An 18736-nucleotide genomic window follows, 5' to 3' on the forward strand; every position below is an offset into this window, starting at 1 on the left:
GCCTAAGTTAAAAACGGGAGTGGTATGTGTCTCATCGCTTTTAATTTTAGACCAGTCCCGTCCCAGTATCGCCAGATGTGGTGGATTTGGGAGGACCGCCATGGTTAATTTCTGTACCTATCCTCCACAACTGATGACACAGGTGGTGGACCTGTACCAGCGGATTTCTTTGTGGACACAGGTTATACTGGTCTTAATATTTAACCACGGCAGCACAAACTGGCAGGCAACAATGATAATGTTGCTGCTGGAATTCAAATAAGGCTCTGGTCTGGTACCCATTTACAATCACCACTCCTGTGTGTGGGACCACCAAGGGGTTAGTCAAAGCACACCAACCCCTCCTCCCCCATTACCTTCACTCCTCCTTGTTCTCAAGCAGTTTGCGTGCCCACAACACCGAGTACGTAGGCACAAGCTCCGTGTTGTTGTGCCCTGCGGGGAGGGGCTAGGTTTTGGGGACGTACTGAGCTCAATTCAGGGACGGTTCTGCTCTCTCAGATTGTGAGGCTGTCCTATGTGTCTCCAGGAGCCCTTTCATGTTTGTAAACTGTATACCCCAGACTGGCTGCATGAAACGGTGGGGCAGAGCTTTTAGGAGAAGGTAGCAGGCCACCTGCTCTATTACTTGTTAGGGCTTATTCTAATGTGGCCATAGCCATTGCCCTACCATTGCCCATAAGGACCAGGCTTGTTTGTGGGTCAGCCGCTCTGGGCCCAACCTCCAGTTTCTGACTTTACTCACCTAAAAGTCTGAGGCATCCCTAGGTGGAAATCGTGGCCCTGTTTTCACAGGGAGGTAGGTACTCTCTCCCAAGATATCATAATAAGACCCTTTTGCTTCCCCCCTCTGGACCAGCCCAATTCTGTGAGCCCCTCATGCACACTCCCTGGCCTGCCTAGATTGCCCAGCTAAGCGTACTGGGAGTGGAACCCGTACCAAGTCTCTACGAACCACGGGACAGTTACCCCCCACCTGAACACTCGGTCATGATACGCTAACACCTGGGTACATTACAGGTCCTGTCCCCTTCTCTTCTGGGACCTTTCCATCCTGCCGGCTATGCCACTGTCACCGACTTGACCGTAAGTCATAGTAAGGTTTGGGTCAGCCACCCGTATAATTGGTATCCTGGCTGCAAAATTGTAAAAATGTTACACAGCGCTAATGTGCAGAAAACCGAGTCCAAAACAGAACTGAGGGAATAGGGTAAAGGTGGAGGCTTTTAAAGGGGAAGACAGGAAACAAGGTCAAAGGGTCATAAGGGTCTTCAGCCATAGGCTCAAGCCTGGACGTGACATTACAGGGGCTGGTGCCGGCAAGGTCTTCTTCCATAGGCTTGGACCCAGAAGTGACGTCAAGAGGGCCAGGTGGAATCTCCCGTGAATGGTCTGCAGGAAAGGGAGAAAACGAGTCAGTGCACTCTGCCACATCCCGGTATGATACAGAACTGCAATTCCTCATTCCCTTTAGCTGCCTCCCATGCACACGTGTGTGACAATATATATACATTATATTATATATATGTATATATATATATATATATATATATATATATATATATATATATATTTTTTTTATTTAATTAAGTTTCGGGATGGCAAAATTTAGTGAGTAGCAAACCTCTTTCAAGCTTCTCTAAATACCTTGGCAGGTTCAGACACAGTTTCCTGCCAGCTAAAAAGTGCCTGCCTGCCCTTTAAACTAAAAATGTGCAGTGTAAACTTAACAGACCTTTAACAGACATTATATTTCTGTATGAAACGTTAAAAACAGTCTTATAATTGGCAAACTGTTACGAAATGATAGTCAATAAATATTGAGAAGCCAAGGAAGCTCCATCCATCCCTACCCTCACACAGACAGGTGGAGACACAAATGTTGCACTGTACACGTTAATTTTTTCCATATGGGGAAGCACTTTCTTCACTCCCCACAAAAGCACAACATCAAGCCCAGTCCTTTTCACCTCCAGTCCTCCTCACTGGCTTTGGCCTTCTTTATCCCGACTATGGCTTTTGAGTAGTGGTGACTGGCCCCCATTTTTGTAGGACACCTGGAAGGAACCAAGCTGTCCACCGACCTTCTTCCAGCAGCACTTCCTGCTGTGGTGGAAGTGCTGCCAAACTGGGACCAGTAAACATCCAGGTACCCCCTGGCATTGGCCACAGACCACAACAGGGTTGAGCTTCCATGTTCCAAACCTGTGACCCCGCTGTAAGCCAATAGGGCTACCCTCTGTTGGTCCTGGGGAGACAGTATCCGGAATAAGCCATCTCCCCTGGTTCTTCTGTGCTGAAGGTGTCTCGGCAAAATAAGGGCCCAGGCAGTCCACCACACAATCTATACTGAGCTTTGTGGGGCGAAGCATACTGTCCCACGGGGGCCGTTGTTCTGCTGGATGGGTAGTCATATTCATCTGAACCACAGCTCCGTCCTGTAAGGTAAAGACTAAAGGGGGTGGAGAGGCACTGTGCCTCCACCTGTGGCTGACTTGGTGGCACTCATAACATTGCTGCTCCCCACCTCGCGTCTGTGCCCTCAGGATGTGGAAACATTGCGGGATTCGCAGCTCTGCCTTAGACCAGCTGAGGTCGGGCCATACATAATACAGTATGTGAAAATCTTGGAAAACAAATGCCAATATCAATTACTGACATGTAATTTTGAATATGCACGTGTGCCATTTTGATTCTTGGGAGCTTGCAGTACAGTGTAGCAATATGAATTGCAGCTCTGAGAAATATGACACATTTTAAATGTAAATATTTCTTACATTTGTACAAGGCAATATATAAATTAGGCACTTGATATGTATTATAGTAATGAGACAAAGAGAGATTAGAAATCTTTGGGGCATCACAAGGACCAACCCCATATATTCAAATAAAATGCATGATATAGCGCTATTAAAAAATGTCAAAATGATACAAGTCTCCATCAGACTGATTCAAGATGACGTTGCTTCCAGAGATAAAGGTCCTGGGCAGGAAGAGGCAGGTCCAGGCAGGCGGAAACCAGAAGTGACGTCAGAGGTGTCATGGTGTTAATGATCTGGTCTGCAGAGAGAGGGGAAAAGAAAAGTGCATTAGTCAACATCACCCTCTGTTTTTCCGGAGGAAGTGTACAATTATCCCAACCTTTAAACTGTCCCCTATTCACACACGTATGACAGTATACAATTTTAGTGGCTCTTATACTTAACTCTCATTGTTTTTATTATTATTATATTTTAATGTTAACGAAAATACTTTTGTATGAAAATGCCACTCATACCAATCATCCAATAGCTTCTCTCCACATGATAGAGATCATGCCAGGGTTGGTCAGCTCTGATCCTGGAGAACCACAGTAGCTACAGGTTTTCATTCCAGCCATTTTCTTAATTAGTGACTAGTTTTTGTTATTAAGTAACTTCATTTAATTGATTTGCTATTTAAGATTCAGACTCTTTAAATCAGGGCTGAGCAACGTTGCTCCTGGAGGGCTGCAGTGGCTACAGGTAATTGTTCCAACCCAGTTGCTTCATGAGAAGTCATTCATTGCTAATGAAGCACTTATTATTCCTCACGTGACATTTTTCTGCTTCATTTTAGTTGTCTTGCTTGTTAAGCTTTTGAACCCTTAATTGCTTATTTTTGTCTTAAACAGCTGTATTCATTGTTTTAACTGCTCCTTATTAGCAATAAGATGCAAATGACAAAGGAACCAGCAGTTCTATGTCTAGCTTGTCTCCATTTCCAGCCGTGTGTATCCATCATTCACTATTTGGTTTAATTAAGTACTCAGAAGGAAACTGAAGAGAAGGTGAAGAACTGAAAATTACTTATCCGTTTTAGGCTTCAAATCACTTGGATGATACATCTATCATTAGAAAAGAGAAAACAATCTGTGATTTAAGAATGAACTGACATGGTAGAGTGAAATCACTAGAGATTGGAACAAAAACCAGCAGCCACTGCAGGTCTCCAGGATCAGAGCGGGGCACCTCTTGATTATGCATTGCAATTGTGTTATTCAAAACATTGGTAAAAATAATAATGATAATAAAACAAAAAGGGTAAGTAGAATAAGCTCTTCCATGAATTGATCACAGACAGCCAAAGCCAATTAATTCTGCATTCTATCAGACATGCTTTTAAAATGAAACACTGGGCTTAAAGGCTGCATATTTAAGAGTATTTCAAATTAACGAATATACTGTTTGACTCCTTGCAAATGAAAAGACTGACAGTGGCAGCTGAAGCAGACTGACAGTGTGTTAAAAGGGAAAACAATAGCAAAATACTGAAGCATCAGTAAAGAAGTGCAAAGTGATTGGAGCCTCTTAGATTTAGACCTACGTCAGTAGTCATCCAGGGAGACCAGACCATAGCTCCAGCTCGCAGATCCTGGCATTTCTGCACATCTGACCCTCTGCATAGCATTAAAGATCGCCTGTAGATTTTTCACTCAGGTCACACTTTTCTTCTTCTTAGTTATGCCACTGGCTGTAGTCTTTTCAGCAAGCCATTGAATAACCCAGGAGTGTCTAACTTTTTGCACCAACATTGAGACTCACACTGTGCTCTTGTAAGTGCACATACTTTCAGAGCCTTGTACGACCTTGCTCCTGTCGTATGCCATATTAGCATGACTAAACTCATGATCTTGAAAAGATCACCATTCAACAACATCAACCATTGTGCTCAAAAATGCTCCAGACAGAACATTCGATGAGTTTCACCTCTCATCTGTGCTAGTGCCTTTGCCAAACTGACATAATTAATCTATGTACTCCGTTGTGTTACATTGTTCTTAGTGTTGCTATTTTGTTAGAGTGTGGAAAAAGTAAATTCACTGCTCTGTTTATCATTAGCATAAAGAATCAGGGGCAAATGATTAGAACTTTGTTAGGGAGGATCACATCTTAATCTGTCTTTGTTAAACTTCAGACATTTAGTTTGATTTGTTCTTTGTTGTTGAAGTGTGAGTTATTACCATCTCCAGATATCAACAGAACTCAATGAAAGTAGTTTATGGATGCCTATGAGTTTGGGAAGGTTTTTAAAAGTATTTTCAAACAATTGGAAATAAACAATTCCACTGCCTGGAAGTTCATCTATAAATTGAGGAGATTTCAAACAACTTTTCCAGACCAGGAACCCTCCAGCAAGTTTATCCTGAGGGCAGAACTAAATATACAGAAAGAAGTCTCTAAGAATCTCAGAATTTCATCACACCGTTTACAGGTAGATCTTGCCACTGTTGATGTCAAAGTACAGTATATGTGTCTACAGTTTGAAAGACACTGAATAAATTAGATCTACAGTACTAGGGAAGCATACCCCAAGGAAACATTTGCTGTCCAGAAAGAACATAAGAGTATGAGTGAGTGAACACCTAGGCCACGACCAGAGGTTCTAGAACAATGTGATCTGGACAGATGAGACAAACATAGAAATATTTGGCCACAGATACTGGGATGGGTGGGTGGGGAGTGGGTCAGGGTTTGTGGTGAATTTGAAATGGGCTGTGAACACAAGACACCTCTCGAAGACCACACAGCTAGAAGAATTCTGCATGTAGGAGTGGGAAAACTTTTTCTTTCAATGTCAGAGACAAATAGGCAGCTGCAGAAAATGTCTATTTAAGGGAGCAATACCAGCTTTTAGAGCCAAGAGAGGAGTTAGTTTTTCAGCAGAGTAAAGTGGCATAACTGTACATTTTTATATTGAATAAATTACTGCAAAGTCAATTTTTTAAATTACATCTCCTTTATGTAAGATACTGTTTAAAGGAAGATCAAATTTTGATATGTCCACATACAGTATGTATAAAAAACATTTAATAGAGTGCACTTACTTTTTGTTATAAATTAGATACCTTACAAATTTGCCTACATTTCCCCCTAGGTACTAATAAAATATTACCTGTCTATTTCTCTGCCTGATCAGTAGTAACCCAAATTAAAATCAGCAATTCAATTAATCATATAAAATTAAAATAAAATTAGTAACTGCATGTCTTAACACTGAAAGCATCAATGTAAGACAAGTAAGTTAGAGATAAATGTAGCTGCATACAATTATGATTATAGCAGTAACAGAAACCAGGCTAAATCTTAGGGATGGGCATGAACATAATATAATTTTTAACTAAAGATAAGCTAAATCAACTAAGTTGCCACTTATTTACAGCAGGAGTTGGATGCAGGTTGGCTTCAAGTGGGTGATGTGTCAAATCTTAGTAAGGACTAGGCTCACCCGCCTTTTAAGTTGACCACTTCTTAAGGCAATTCAATATGTAGATCAATTTGATATTTTATACAAACTCATTAATTTGGTTATATTGCATTTGAGCGGTATTACTTTAATACTCACAGTTTCTGTTATTTTTGTGATGAAATTTAAACTTTTTTTCTATATTGAGGTCGCCCTTTTGAACCCCCCTGATATTTACTACGCGGTGAGGCATTTGTACTCCATCAACATTAATTATTTCCAGAGACATAATTTTGTCTATTTTTCCAGCACATCATGCACAAAAGCAAGGGAACGATGGGAGCACCAGAACTCTGCTCACATCATGTCGCTTCGTACCGCAAGCTGCAAGTAGTAAGTCTGTGATAAGCGGAATACCGCTACGCTTTCCACTCATGGGACGGAAGGACAATCCCGACCGCTTTTATATAGTAAGAAAGAAGAAGAAGATATCGCACAGTCTGGAGTAGAAAATCATCTTTTACCTGGAAAAACAAAACTACAAATCCCATCGTGCATTGCAAAATGGACGGGCGAGTGTGAAACTCTGCGCCTGCGTAGCACTCACGGGACGAAAGGACACCGGACCGCTTTTATATAGAAGGATATTTGGATTCATCTACAAGGCACCAGGGACAGAGACCTGATATTGGGAGTGCGTTGCACACCCACTGCAGACAATAGTTTCAGTATGCAGTATTTATAAATAATATTAGAAATAAACAAATTTAGCAGGGGATATTAATGTCATGGGGAGTTTTAATTACCCAAAATATTAACTGGAAGATCATTAAAAATAATTCAGCATAAAAACAGGACTTCATAGAAGTAATCATTAACTGTCATTTAACACTGTATGTTAAAACACGAATGAGTGGAGAGGCTGGTGTAGGTTTAGAATTCTGTAATAATTAGGATAGAATTCAGGAGAGCCATTAAGATATGGTGACTATCATATAATACATTTCACAGTATACTTTCAGAACACCTATTCAAAATTAAAATTAATTTTAGTAGTCTAAAATTTGAGCATATATGTAAAAGTCTGAAAAATTAAACTGGGTAAAACATTTAAGCCTGGTTGTAGTCAAGGAGCAGTGCAGCAGGTTTAAAAGCATTTTACATAAAGACAAACATCCCAAAATTTAGGAGTAGAGAGAAGCTAAAGAGAACTCCACCATGAATAAATAAATGAGTAAAAAAAAATCTGCAAAAAATAATAATACATCTGTAATGCATACTGAAACAATACTGAACCAACACTAACCGTAAGTATTTATGATTGTAATGGTTAAAATAGGATATTAAGAAAGCTAAAAGGTATTTAGAGAGAAATATTTCAGAAAATACAAAAAGATAACCTAAGGAGATTCTTTCAGTATTTTATTAATAAAAGAACAGTCAAGTAGAAGGCTAAAGTTTATTAAAGATTATAAGGGTGATCTAATATGTAATGGGAGTCTGAGATGAATAGACATCCTTTCCAGGGTGGAGGGGGTTCCATTTCCTGGACAAGAGGTTGGTATTGTGAAAGGACATTGGTAGATTGTCTTTCAGGCCCATGTGTTCCTCCAAGCAGGCAGAGCTCCTGACTGGACACCTCATTGGACTTGTCTGATGTTTGGACACCCCCTACAGGGCAAAATATGCAGACATTGAGTATTGTGAATTCTGTAAATTTAAAAGTTTTCACATTTTATGAAGTTGATAACCTCCTAGCAGTTACATGGACTATTAGGAAGGTACTTCATGATTTTGAAATTGTGGATTGTGGAGGTAGAAGTATTACTTAGATTAAAAGCCCTGAAATCAAACAAATCCCAAGACTAGTTTACCTTTTTCCTAGAGTATTAGGGAGGTTAAAGAGTACATACAGTATACTGTATAGGGGAAAATCCTACAGACCCGGAGCAAGGAAATGTTGTTCCATTATATAGAAACAATAATTAGCCTAGTGCAATTATCTATAGGCCAGTAAGGGGTAAATTAATGGAAGCAATTATTATGAAAAAGACATAGCATCATATAGAAAAATAGGTGTATATGTGGGCAGTTAGCATTGGAGCACAGGGGAGACTATATTTTACTAATATACTTGAATTCTATGAGAAACCAATAAAAGCATGCAATTTAATTTAAAGGCAGGAGGGTTATGTTAGGGAAGCTAAATAATGTCACAAGTGAGGCCACTACTCTTTTTAGTTGTTATAAATGATTTGGATAAAAGTATACCTAACAATCTGGTTAAATTTGTAGTTGATACTAATCTAGGTGGAATGCAGAAAATCTAGAATTATTAGAGATGGACATGGACAGAATGCTGACTTGAGCAGGTTTATGAATGATGTATTTTAATATGGCAATGTAAAGTGTTGCATGTAGGAAGTAAACATGCGAACATTAAGCACACATTAGAAGGTGTAATGTGAACATGAAGGTATACATTATAAGGATATAGGTGCCATAGTGGACTTATCTCTATCTACATATAGACACTGTACAGAAACCGTTAAACAAACTAATAGGGTGTTGGGTTAAAGAAACAATGTGTGGAGGACAAGTGATACAACCCACTGTATATAAAATTGCAAAGGGAATTTTTATGATTGATGCAAGCTATTATTTTAAAATGTTCTCAACAAAAACACAGGGTCATAGATGGAAATTGGTCAAAGGTAAATTTCTCACACATATTAGAAAGTTTTTCCTTTGTCCAGCGAACCAGAGAATTATGGAATAACTAATTGTTGTTTTGTTAATTTGTAGAGCTAAATGGACAGTTCTAAACTGCCGCATTCTAATCTCCTAATATTCTTAACTGATCTTTAAACATTCACAAACACCCTACTTACTGAATGATGACGTGACTTACTTGTTGAGTATTTGATTGCTAAAGGACTTTTGCTTGTTACATACCACTCTTGATGTTATAACCAGTTGATCGGATCATTTTAAGAACAGTCAAACGAAAAAAATAAGTAACAAGATAACGCGGTTGAACTGCCAAAACAAAAGCAAGAATGGGAGTAAAAAATGAATGTTAAAGTTGAGGTCCTTAAAATGTCTTCAATCTGAAGTGAATTCTGTAGTCCATCCATCCATTATCCAACTCGCTAAATCCTAACTACATGGTCCGGGGGTCTGCTGGAGCTAATCCCAGCCAACACAGGGCACAAGGCAGGAAACAAACTCCGGGCAGGGTGCCAGCCCACCGCAGATTCACTATAGTGTTTCTCTTAAATAAATTAAAGCATGGGCATACCCACTCAGTGTGCAGACATCTAAAATAGGGCATTCTTTATAAGGCACCTGCCACAATAAGTCTGAATTACCACAAGCAACATGTCAGTGTCCGTGGAAACCAAAAAACAAAAATAAATTCAAAGTGTGTACAGTAAATACACCATTGGTCACTTACATTTCTGACACCTGGAGTCTTTAGTGTTTCCTAACACAGTGACTGATGTTCCCTTGTGCCACTGTTTATTTAAATTCAACACTTTTACAGACCTGCATTGGTTCTTTCTCCCTCCCTCTGGACTAAACACAGTCACTCCTGTTATTATTATCACATTAATTAGAACCTTAGAGGCTTTTCTCTACTCTTACAATAAATGCCTCTTCTCTCCTGCATACTTTATGACATGTTTTTTGAGCCTCATTTAGAAAATATAGGAAACTGAAAGTCAGCTGTCGATACCTGTATCTTGTAAAATGAAATTCTTCTATTTCAGGATATGCTTAGGTGCTTTAGCCTTCAGTCTGCAGTTTCCAATTCCAGAAATTACTTCTAGTATTTCAAATGGTTCAGTTGTTGGTGTATCCACACACCCAAACCCTACAGAAAGAAAGTAGAAAATGATCAAGCAGAAATCAATGCTAACCTGTACCTGCCTTTGAAATAGAACAATGTAACCCTTCTCATCTGACTCACTTCTACTTCTTGCAACTGCTTTGCCTCACAGATTGTAGGTGATGCTGTGGGTTGGGGATTTGTCGTCCGTGGAGGAAGACCTTGTCACATCCAGGCTGTTGACCCCGGTGGCCCTGCAGCAGCAGCTGGAATCAAGGTATGATAATGAGCTTTTACTATGTAGTCCAAAGTGAAAGATGATTCAGAAGCAGATGATCTATTTTTGTTTTATTTTTTGAGTTTATTTTCTTATCTTCTTAGGGAGTCAAAGCTACGGGGCTGTCAAAAAGCAGGGCTTGTTAAAGTCCATTGAGGCATTCCTTCTGTGATTTTGGGCTATACAAGGAATAAATTGTTGTTGTTCTTTTTAACAAGGGATGAGATAGTATTAGATCACAGTTTTTCTGTTTCATCATTACATTTTATGCATGATAGTCTTCATATCAGGATTCTTATTTTGGATTTTAGGGTATTTCGTAGACCTGTAAGATTTTTAATGAATGAGTCCTTATATTATTTAGTGCCTTTCAGATTAAAACAGTTTTATTCACAGAAGACCCCCATAAGGTGCAGGTAGGATTGAATTGCTGAGGTGTGAATTTAACATTCTCAGTTTGAACTCAGCAGCCAGATATTGCATATGAGGTTGACCTTTTCTCATTATGGCTGCAAAAGGTTTTTTTCCAAGTATTCTCTCATATATTCAAAGATGTGTAGATTAGTTTGATTGGGGACTCTAAAGTGCTGCTTGTGGTTGTGCATGTGTCTTGGCCCCCCATCCTGGGTTGATTCCTACCTTACACCTGATGTGGCAGTGCTTTGAAACTCTGATTTATGTTAAATGATTTTGAGATTTTTTTGTTAGATTACCTTTACAATAACATGTGAAATTTAGACACATGTATTACAATAAAGTAAATCCAGCAGCATAGTACAGGGAACAGACAAATTAAGGGTGGTTGAAAGACACAAACTGCATTAGTAATTTCATTTCATACAAGCCAATAAGAAGGGATGGATCTTCAGTTTCAATTTGGATGTACTGTATGAAAGGAATTTCAACGCAAATTAGTGAAGGAACTCCAAAGAGCAGATGTTAAAGAGCCAACTGGGCACTGGTCCAAATGTAAGCAGTGAGCCTCTGATTATGTGAAAAGGCCAAAATCTATTTTTAATATCCAGGGTGAACCAAAATGAAGTACCACAAGTCATTGCACAAGGTAGAGGCAGCTGAGTGGGTTGGGGTGGGGGGCCTTTTGATAGGCGGACCCTTGTAGTTTTCAGTCAGCAACATTCTTTGGTCTGGTGCACACCGTTCTTTTGCTGTCAAAGCAATCTTCAAAAATAAAACAAAACAACAACACCATTTATTTGTATAGCACTTTTTCATACAAATGAGGTAGCTCAAAGTGCTTTACAAGATCAACAAAGAAAATATATATAAACATTAGGTAATAATAATTAACAAAGAATAAAATAAGGTCCGATGGCCAGGGAGGACGGAAAAAAAAAAAAAAAACTACAGAGGTCTGGAGAAAAAATCAAAATCTGCAGGGTTTCTGAGGCCACAAGACCACCCAGCACCCCTGGGCATTCTATCTAACATAAATGGTCTCAATCAGTCATGGTTTTCAGGCGTCATGTGAAAGAATTAGACGATGATGGTCATGTGGACTTCTGGCCTTCAATCCATCAATGTAGAGACTGCAAGTTGCTTTGATCAGGTGGTGGTGGTGCAGATCACCACCAAAGAAAAATGGAAAAAGAACAGCAGAGAAAGTAGGTGTTAGTATGGATTGTGGAGCCATGAAAAAACACAAAAAATGATAATTAAATGCATGTACAGAATATCAGAGTTACACTATAATGAAACTATGATAAAGCCATGTTAAAGTAATGGGTTTTTAACAGTTTTTAAAGTGCTCCACCATATTAGCCTGGCGGATTTCTATCGGTAAGCTATTCCAGATGTTAGGTGCATAACAGCAGAGGGCTGCATCACAACTTCTTTTAAGTTCAGCATTTGGAATTATAAGCAGACACTCATCAATCATCATCCATACGCAACATACGTTACGAGCGAACTTCAGCATTCTTCCTAATGGTGACGTTCCAGATCAGATAACAATTTTTCAGTGGGTGGCTAAATTTAGACATACAGGTACAACATTGAACAGAAAATCTCCAGGCCATCCTCGGACTGTATGAACAGCTGAAAACATCCAAGCTGTAAGGGCATCAATGTTGCAGTCTCTTAAACGTTTAGTGTGCAAACTTGCTTCTGCCTTAGTAATTTCCAACATGTCAGGAGCATTTTGCATGAAGACCTTAATTTCCATCCATAGAAAATGATGGTAATGCAGGAACTCACTGAGAGAGCCGTAGAGAGTTGTGCGTGAGCATTCTGCAAACCGTTTATCGAGATGCCATCGTCATGTGCAGCGACGAGGCACATTTCCATTTGAATGATTGTGTAAATAGGCAAAACTTTCACAATTGGAAACCAATCCTTGTGAACTTCATCAGAGACCTCTGCACAGTAAGTGTGTTACAGTTTAGTGTGCAGTTGCAAAATTTGGCATTGTAGGACCATACTTCTTTGAGGAGGGTGGAATAACAATCATCATCACTTCAGGATGTTGCATTGGAATGCTAAAGAACATTTTGCAGCCCCAACTAGAAGAAATGGATGTGATGGATGTCTGGCTTCAACAGGATGGAGCAAGAGCTCGTACGGCCTGGAGATTCATGCAATTTTTGCAGAAGATGTTTCTGGGGAAGCCGATCTCCCTGCATGTTGATGTTGGGTGACCTTCTCATTCGCCTGATCTTGCGCCATGTGATTTCTTCTTGTGGGGTTATCTTAAGTCAAACATATACACACACACCAACCTCAAAACCTTAAAGCCCTTAAGGACGCTGTTTACCGCAAAATCGCCACTATTCCCCTTGAAATGGCCAAATGAGTCATGCGAGCATTCAGAAATCATGTGGAAGAGTGTATCTCTAATGATGGCCGCCAACTTGAAGACATCATTTTTAAAACAAAAAAAAATCCATTTTGTATACCCTTTCTTGTGTCGTAATGAAATGTATTTCATCTTTTAGCATTTTAATATAATAAACATTTGAAATGTGGTGCTTCTTTTTGGCTTACCCTGTATAAAGATTTAGTCATTCTTCAGTGTGAATTTTCACATCTTCATAAAAGTAACTCAGTCAGTGATGCATGCAACCATATTCAGTTTAATTTAGTTAGTTTAAGATCAAAGCATTGTCATTATAGCTTTCAACCATGGACACATGGAGTAAGTTAACAAGTAGTGTGGTAGACAGTAGGACTTTGGGAACATTCAAAAGTCAGCAATTTTATTTTGAAGAATTAAGTTGATAGGTGTGGCAGGCTTTGTTGGGCTGAATGGCCTGTTCTTGTCTAGATTGCTTTAGTGTTCAAATGTTCTAATACAACTAAATGTACTGGGTGTTCATTCAATTGGTGCAGAAAAATTAAACAGAGATTGACAGATTAATAGATGGTACACAACATATTGCAGCAGATAAAGGTTAACAAACATAAGAATAACAATACAATATTAAAACATAGCATAATAAAAATGTAGTATATTAAGTACACATAAACACTATAAATTATAAATAAAAATATTAGATAGGATTATACAATATGTTTTCAAGCAAAAAAAAAAAAAAAAAGACCTTATAAGTGACTGAGCTGTAGAGGGCGCAGTAATGGCACAAAAGTGCTGCAGATTTCTACATTGGACTTTCAGACACAAAGCAGGTCAAGCAGCTGACTGCATGTGAGGTACAGTATCTGCTTACTTCAATGTTACAATGTTACAATGTTACATTACGTGATTTCCAGTTGGTGGGTTATGGCATACTTGCTGCCCGCGATCACTGGACAAACCATATCAGTTTAAATGACTGGAAATCACTGTTCAGTACTGACCCTCCAGTACAGTGCTCACCCCTTTCTGTGACAGCAAATAATGTGCAAAGGGTTAACATGTACAGTAGCTCAGCTGCAGTCCCAGCTCCTTTTTTTCCCTTTGCCATTCTATCAGATTTGTAAAACACATCTGACAGATGAGCTTCTTTTCTTTTGGCGAAATCCAAAACATCTGAGGTCCTTATTTCTCGTCACTGTACTGTATGAACTGTACTTCTAGGTGAGCACTCATTGATGGTCAGCTCTCATGCACACAAGCCTGCCTTTATGACCAAAAATCAAATCTGTTTGATCTCATCAGAGCAAATTGCAGACTCGCTAGAGCAGTGTTTCTCAAATAGTGGGGTTAGTGGTTATAAATGTAACATTGCAGTTTTATCTGAAAGTTTAGAAAGAGGTTGTACATTTCAATTGTGTTATTTCTTTAATGAAATTGTAACAGTAGACAAATGAAAGGAATAAGGTACATGGCCATCCAAAAAAGTAATGCAGTATTAGTATTATTCATATTCAAGATGGACCATGTATAAACTACAAGGGACAAATTAATTGAAATTGAGTGACAGGTAGTGAATTTAATTTTAGAATTCAGTTGTTCTGTCATTAATTTGAATTTACTGAAGCAGTAAGTGACAAGTTGTGTTTCATTGCATTTGAGTAAGCAATTCTTAGCGATGTGGCGGATGGCCAGGGCCCTTGCCCGGCTGGGATGCCTATATACTGGAAGGACTGGGGGAGAGAACCTGCTTAGGACATTACCTCCCCCGGAGCACTAGATGTCAGCCTCCTGAGTTTCTACAGCACCACAGATTCCCACAGGGCTTCATGGTTGTTGGAGTCTGGCACAGCCCTGTTAGGTTCCATGGATGCCACCAGTGGGTGCTGCAGGGACATGTGGAGTCCTATTTCATTGGACTTCCGCCTCACACAGAAGTGCTTTCAGATCATGCTAACGGATCACCAGAAGTGCTCCCGGGTACAGGATTAAAGAAGCCAGCTGCCACTGCTCCAGGAGCCGGAGTCCGGATGTCAAGGACAAAACTTGCTTGAGGGAGAGAAGGCACAGAGAGGAAGACAGGGTGCTTTATGCTTCATTTGTGCTCTTGTGCTTTGTACTGTGCTGTAGGAAACGCTTGCCGAGAAAGCATTTCACACTGAATAAAGCCTGTGTGAATAAAGCTGGACTTGCGTCTGTGTCTGTCTGTGTCAGGTAGGAGGCGCTAGAGTGCCCCCTGCAAACCACAGGGGTCACCTTTAGACTAGGATCAAAGACATATCTTTAATAAACATTATAGATCTAAGAATTCAGTTTGATGTTTTTATTTTTTTTAGTGTTTCAAGATGCACATTGAGATTTTCAGATGTTTAGGTAGTCATAATGAACAAGTCTAGGTGTGCAGGTTATCTGTTGTATTGTAGTTTAGCTTAGTTAGATATTGGTCAATATGGAAACACAGGATTTCATAGGATGCAATTTCAATCTTTTGGCCATTGGTTCATGGATTTTTGTTTAACCTCTTGGATGTTTCAACTTTTTCATGGTCTTGTCCTCATTCATGTTTTATTGTGAAATTAACAGAGACAGTTATAATTCTGTTAGTGATGTTTGAATTTTTGTCCACCTAGGTACGTCAGTTTGTGTACTCTGTGAATGGAATAGGAGTGCTTCATCTCGACTACCAGACCATCAGTAACCTTGTTATGACTGGTCCACGAACACTAGTAATGGAAGTCATAGAAGCCATAGAGTGATAATCGGTCAAATGCATCGGCACCAGGTGTTTGGTGTTGAGAAATACTATTGGACTAAGACAGAGAAGAAAAGTTTCCTAAACCTCTTTGTGTGGAAAATCAATCAAATGTGTTTAAAGGAATGGCATGAGGTAAAGGAGGATATCGGTATGCTCTCTGTGACTTGTGTCTACTCACCTGTCATCAAGTCTCAAATTCTTTGTATTTAATATTACTTGAAGATGATCTTCTTTTTCAAAGCAGGTGTTGAATAAGTATGAGAAAAAATGGAAAGACAAACCCTTTGGTCATTTTGGTCAGGATGCAGTTTTGAATTGCAAACTCAAAAGATAAAACAGAAGTTTCCTAGATATGAGTGTCGAGATTATTACTTGCAAAGTAAGACGGAATGGGCCTGCAGACTAAATGGAACAGTGTGACCAATAATGAAGCCACAAATTGTCATCTTCTTTTTCAGAGATAGAGGTATAATTTTAGACAATCACTGGACTGGAAAACAATTTGTAGATCCTACCACTTACTTTTTTGGTAAACCATAATGCAAGTATTTCATTTTTAATAAACATAAACCTGGTTTACTGATAATTATGTCAACGTGCAGTGAGGTCAAACTAAATCTCCAAGAAAATCTGGCATGAAAAGAGTAGCATCTTAAGAATGACCAACTAAAGGAGACATCTGTCATTTGCCAGTGCACCTTAATTTAGGCTTCTGTTTATCCATCTATTTACTGGCTTTCACAAAAGGAAATTTAGAGTAACAAATTAAACTAAACATAGTTTTGAACAGTAAGACCCTGGTGGAAGTGGTTTTTAGATGATCTTACTCAAAATGAGTTCTATATTAGCTGAATGAATAAACTAATGAATGAATGAAAACCCTCTTTGGGATTATGGAGAGGTCATATGTTCTGAATCATTTTTACACAGTACTTTTCTTTCAATAGTGTCATTGTAAAGGGGCTGCTGGACTTCATGTTTACCAATTCTTCATTTGAGGCCAGATTAAAAAGTGTTCAAGAAATTATGGTAAATTGCTGTTAGATACCCTGCAAAGCCATTCAAAATCTAAAAAGGGATGGATGTCATGCCTACCAATCTGTTCTTAACAAGAGTTGAAAAATATGATGCTATCATTCATGCTAACCTATTGTTGCAGGATCATCAATGAAAGGATCATTCTGAGCATTTCCTGAAACTATTATGAAACCCTACTTTCAGGAGACTAAACTGGGAAACCGGGTGGGATGAGGTCAGTTTGTTTGGCTGAGGTAAATACGATTGGATTGACGACAGTGTATTTTATTGAGATGTTTGCTGTGCTGAGAGTTACAATTCTGTTTAGTGTTAATTCTCACACACCTTCCCTGTTTTCATGTGGAACTGAAGTGGTGGTCACTGTTTTTAAAATACAGAGTCATGAAGACTTGCTCAAGTTTTAAGTGGTCATGGACAGTGGCGTAGCGTGGGCGTCAGCTGCCCGGGGCGGAGGAAAATTTCGCCGCCCCCTTATTTAGGTATTTCAATTTAAAAGACTAAAATATACAGTAATTTTTTGCCGCCCCCTAAAAGTGCCGTCCGGGGTGGGCCGCCCCCACTATGCTATGCCATTGGTCATGGAAAAGGATATTCTATTTAAGAATCAAGGTTCAGTTCTTTGAAGTTTCTTTATATTGTGGAACTGTGGATCACCCCCTACTTCCTTTGTGAGAGTCCATCAATCCACTTCACTTTTTTGTAGACAATACTGACTTTGAAATATCGAAGGGGAAAAGTACTGTTGTTGTTTGTGTATATAATCTGTTATTTATTTTTTCTGCTCCTCTACAATCAGGCATGATAGTTAATAAGGATGCACCTCTTGCTGAAAGGGTACTGAGCATGACACTCAAGGAGAAGATCTCAGTGCAGACTCTGGACGTGCTTTTCAGAATATGTCAAGGCCTGAAGTGAAAACCGATAGAGAAAAGCTGTAATCTTAGTGGGGAGAGAGGCCTTCCTGTCCTGTTCAACTATAACCAAGGGAATTTGTTTAGAAATAGATGGAGGGGAAATTCTTTGGTATTCAACATGAAAAGCATTATGTAATATTCATGTATTGATCTCAGCCAAAAAGGAAGCATAAGGTGACTTTTTATTTTGTTATTCAACCTTGGCTCAGTCATACAAAATGAAAAGTTTTTGAAAACTACTACTACTTCTACTACTATTCTGAGGACTATGTGCCATGACTAACATTGTACAACAAGTGAATTTTCAGTCCTCAAAATCAATGTAGATAGGGAAAGGTAAAAGTTTGGAAAGGAATTTAATTTAAGGTAGCATTTGGCCACATATTGTTCATAACAAAAAGTTGCAGGCATTGAAGCCTTTCACAAACAAAGCTATGGAATGTTGATGTAAGGATATTCTTATTAGCATTTTATAACCACAAATATGCACTTCAATCCTTTTGTTTCAATATTTTTTATTCTTTTGTTTCAACAAGAAATATTTTTTTTCCTTGAGTATAAGGAAAAAGAATAATCCTTTAATGGACAAGGGTGCTCTCTAATGGGCATTTTTCATCCACAGAAAGTTTCATTCAACAGTGTGGCATGATTACTGTATAACAAAACAACATTCTCCAGCCTGTTTAATCTAATTCATGGTCGTATTTCTTCAACATTGGGCATAAGGCAGGAAACAGCTCTGGTCAGCCTGTGTGCCACAATTATTTAAAACAAAAGTAAAATGTAATGGGTTACTCCATTCTCATGTTATGCAGGTTAGGTTGTTTTGCAGCTCTAAACTGGCCTGGTGTAAATGCATGTGGGTTGCAATGAACCTTCAGCCTATCCAATGCTAAACCTTATTGTT

At 39.1% G+C, this 18736-nt stretch overlaps 1 protein-coding gene across 3 annotated transcripts in view; it reads left to right on the forward strand.

Moving 5' to 3' along the window:
• Positions 1–16463, forward strand: part of deptor (DEP domain containing MTOR-interacting protein) — a 56292-nt gene extending 39829 nt beyond the window's left edge. For all 3 annotated transcript variants that reach the window (XM_039735364.1, XM_039735365.1, XM_039735366.1), the window contains exons 8-9: positions 10209–10313; positions 15753–16463. In XM_039735364.1, the coding sequence (XP_039591298.1) occupies positions 10209–10313; positions 15753–15878 (231 nt within the window). In that variant the 3' untranslated portion in view covers positions 15879–16463. The remainder of the gene's footprint in view (positions 1–10208; positions 10314–15752) is intronic.
• The last annotated feature ends 2273 nt before the right edge of the window (positions 16464–18736 follow it).

This window comes from Polypterus senegalus, chromosome 14, assembly GCF_016835505.1.
Source record: "Polypterus senegalus isolate Bchr_013 chromosome 14, ASM1683550v1, whole genome shotgun sequence".
Classification (NCBI taxonomy): Eukaryota; Metazoa; Chordata; class Cladistia; order Polypteriformes; family Polypteridae; genus Polypterus; species Polypterus senegalus.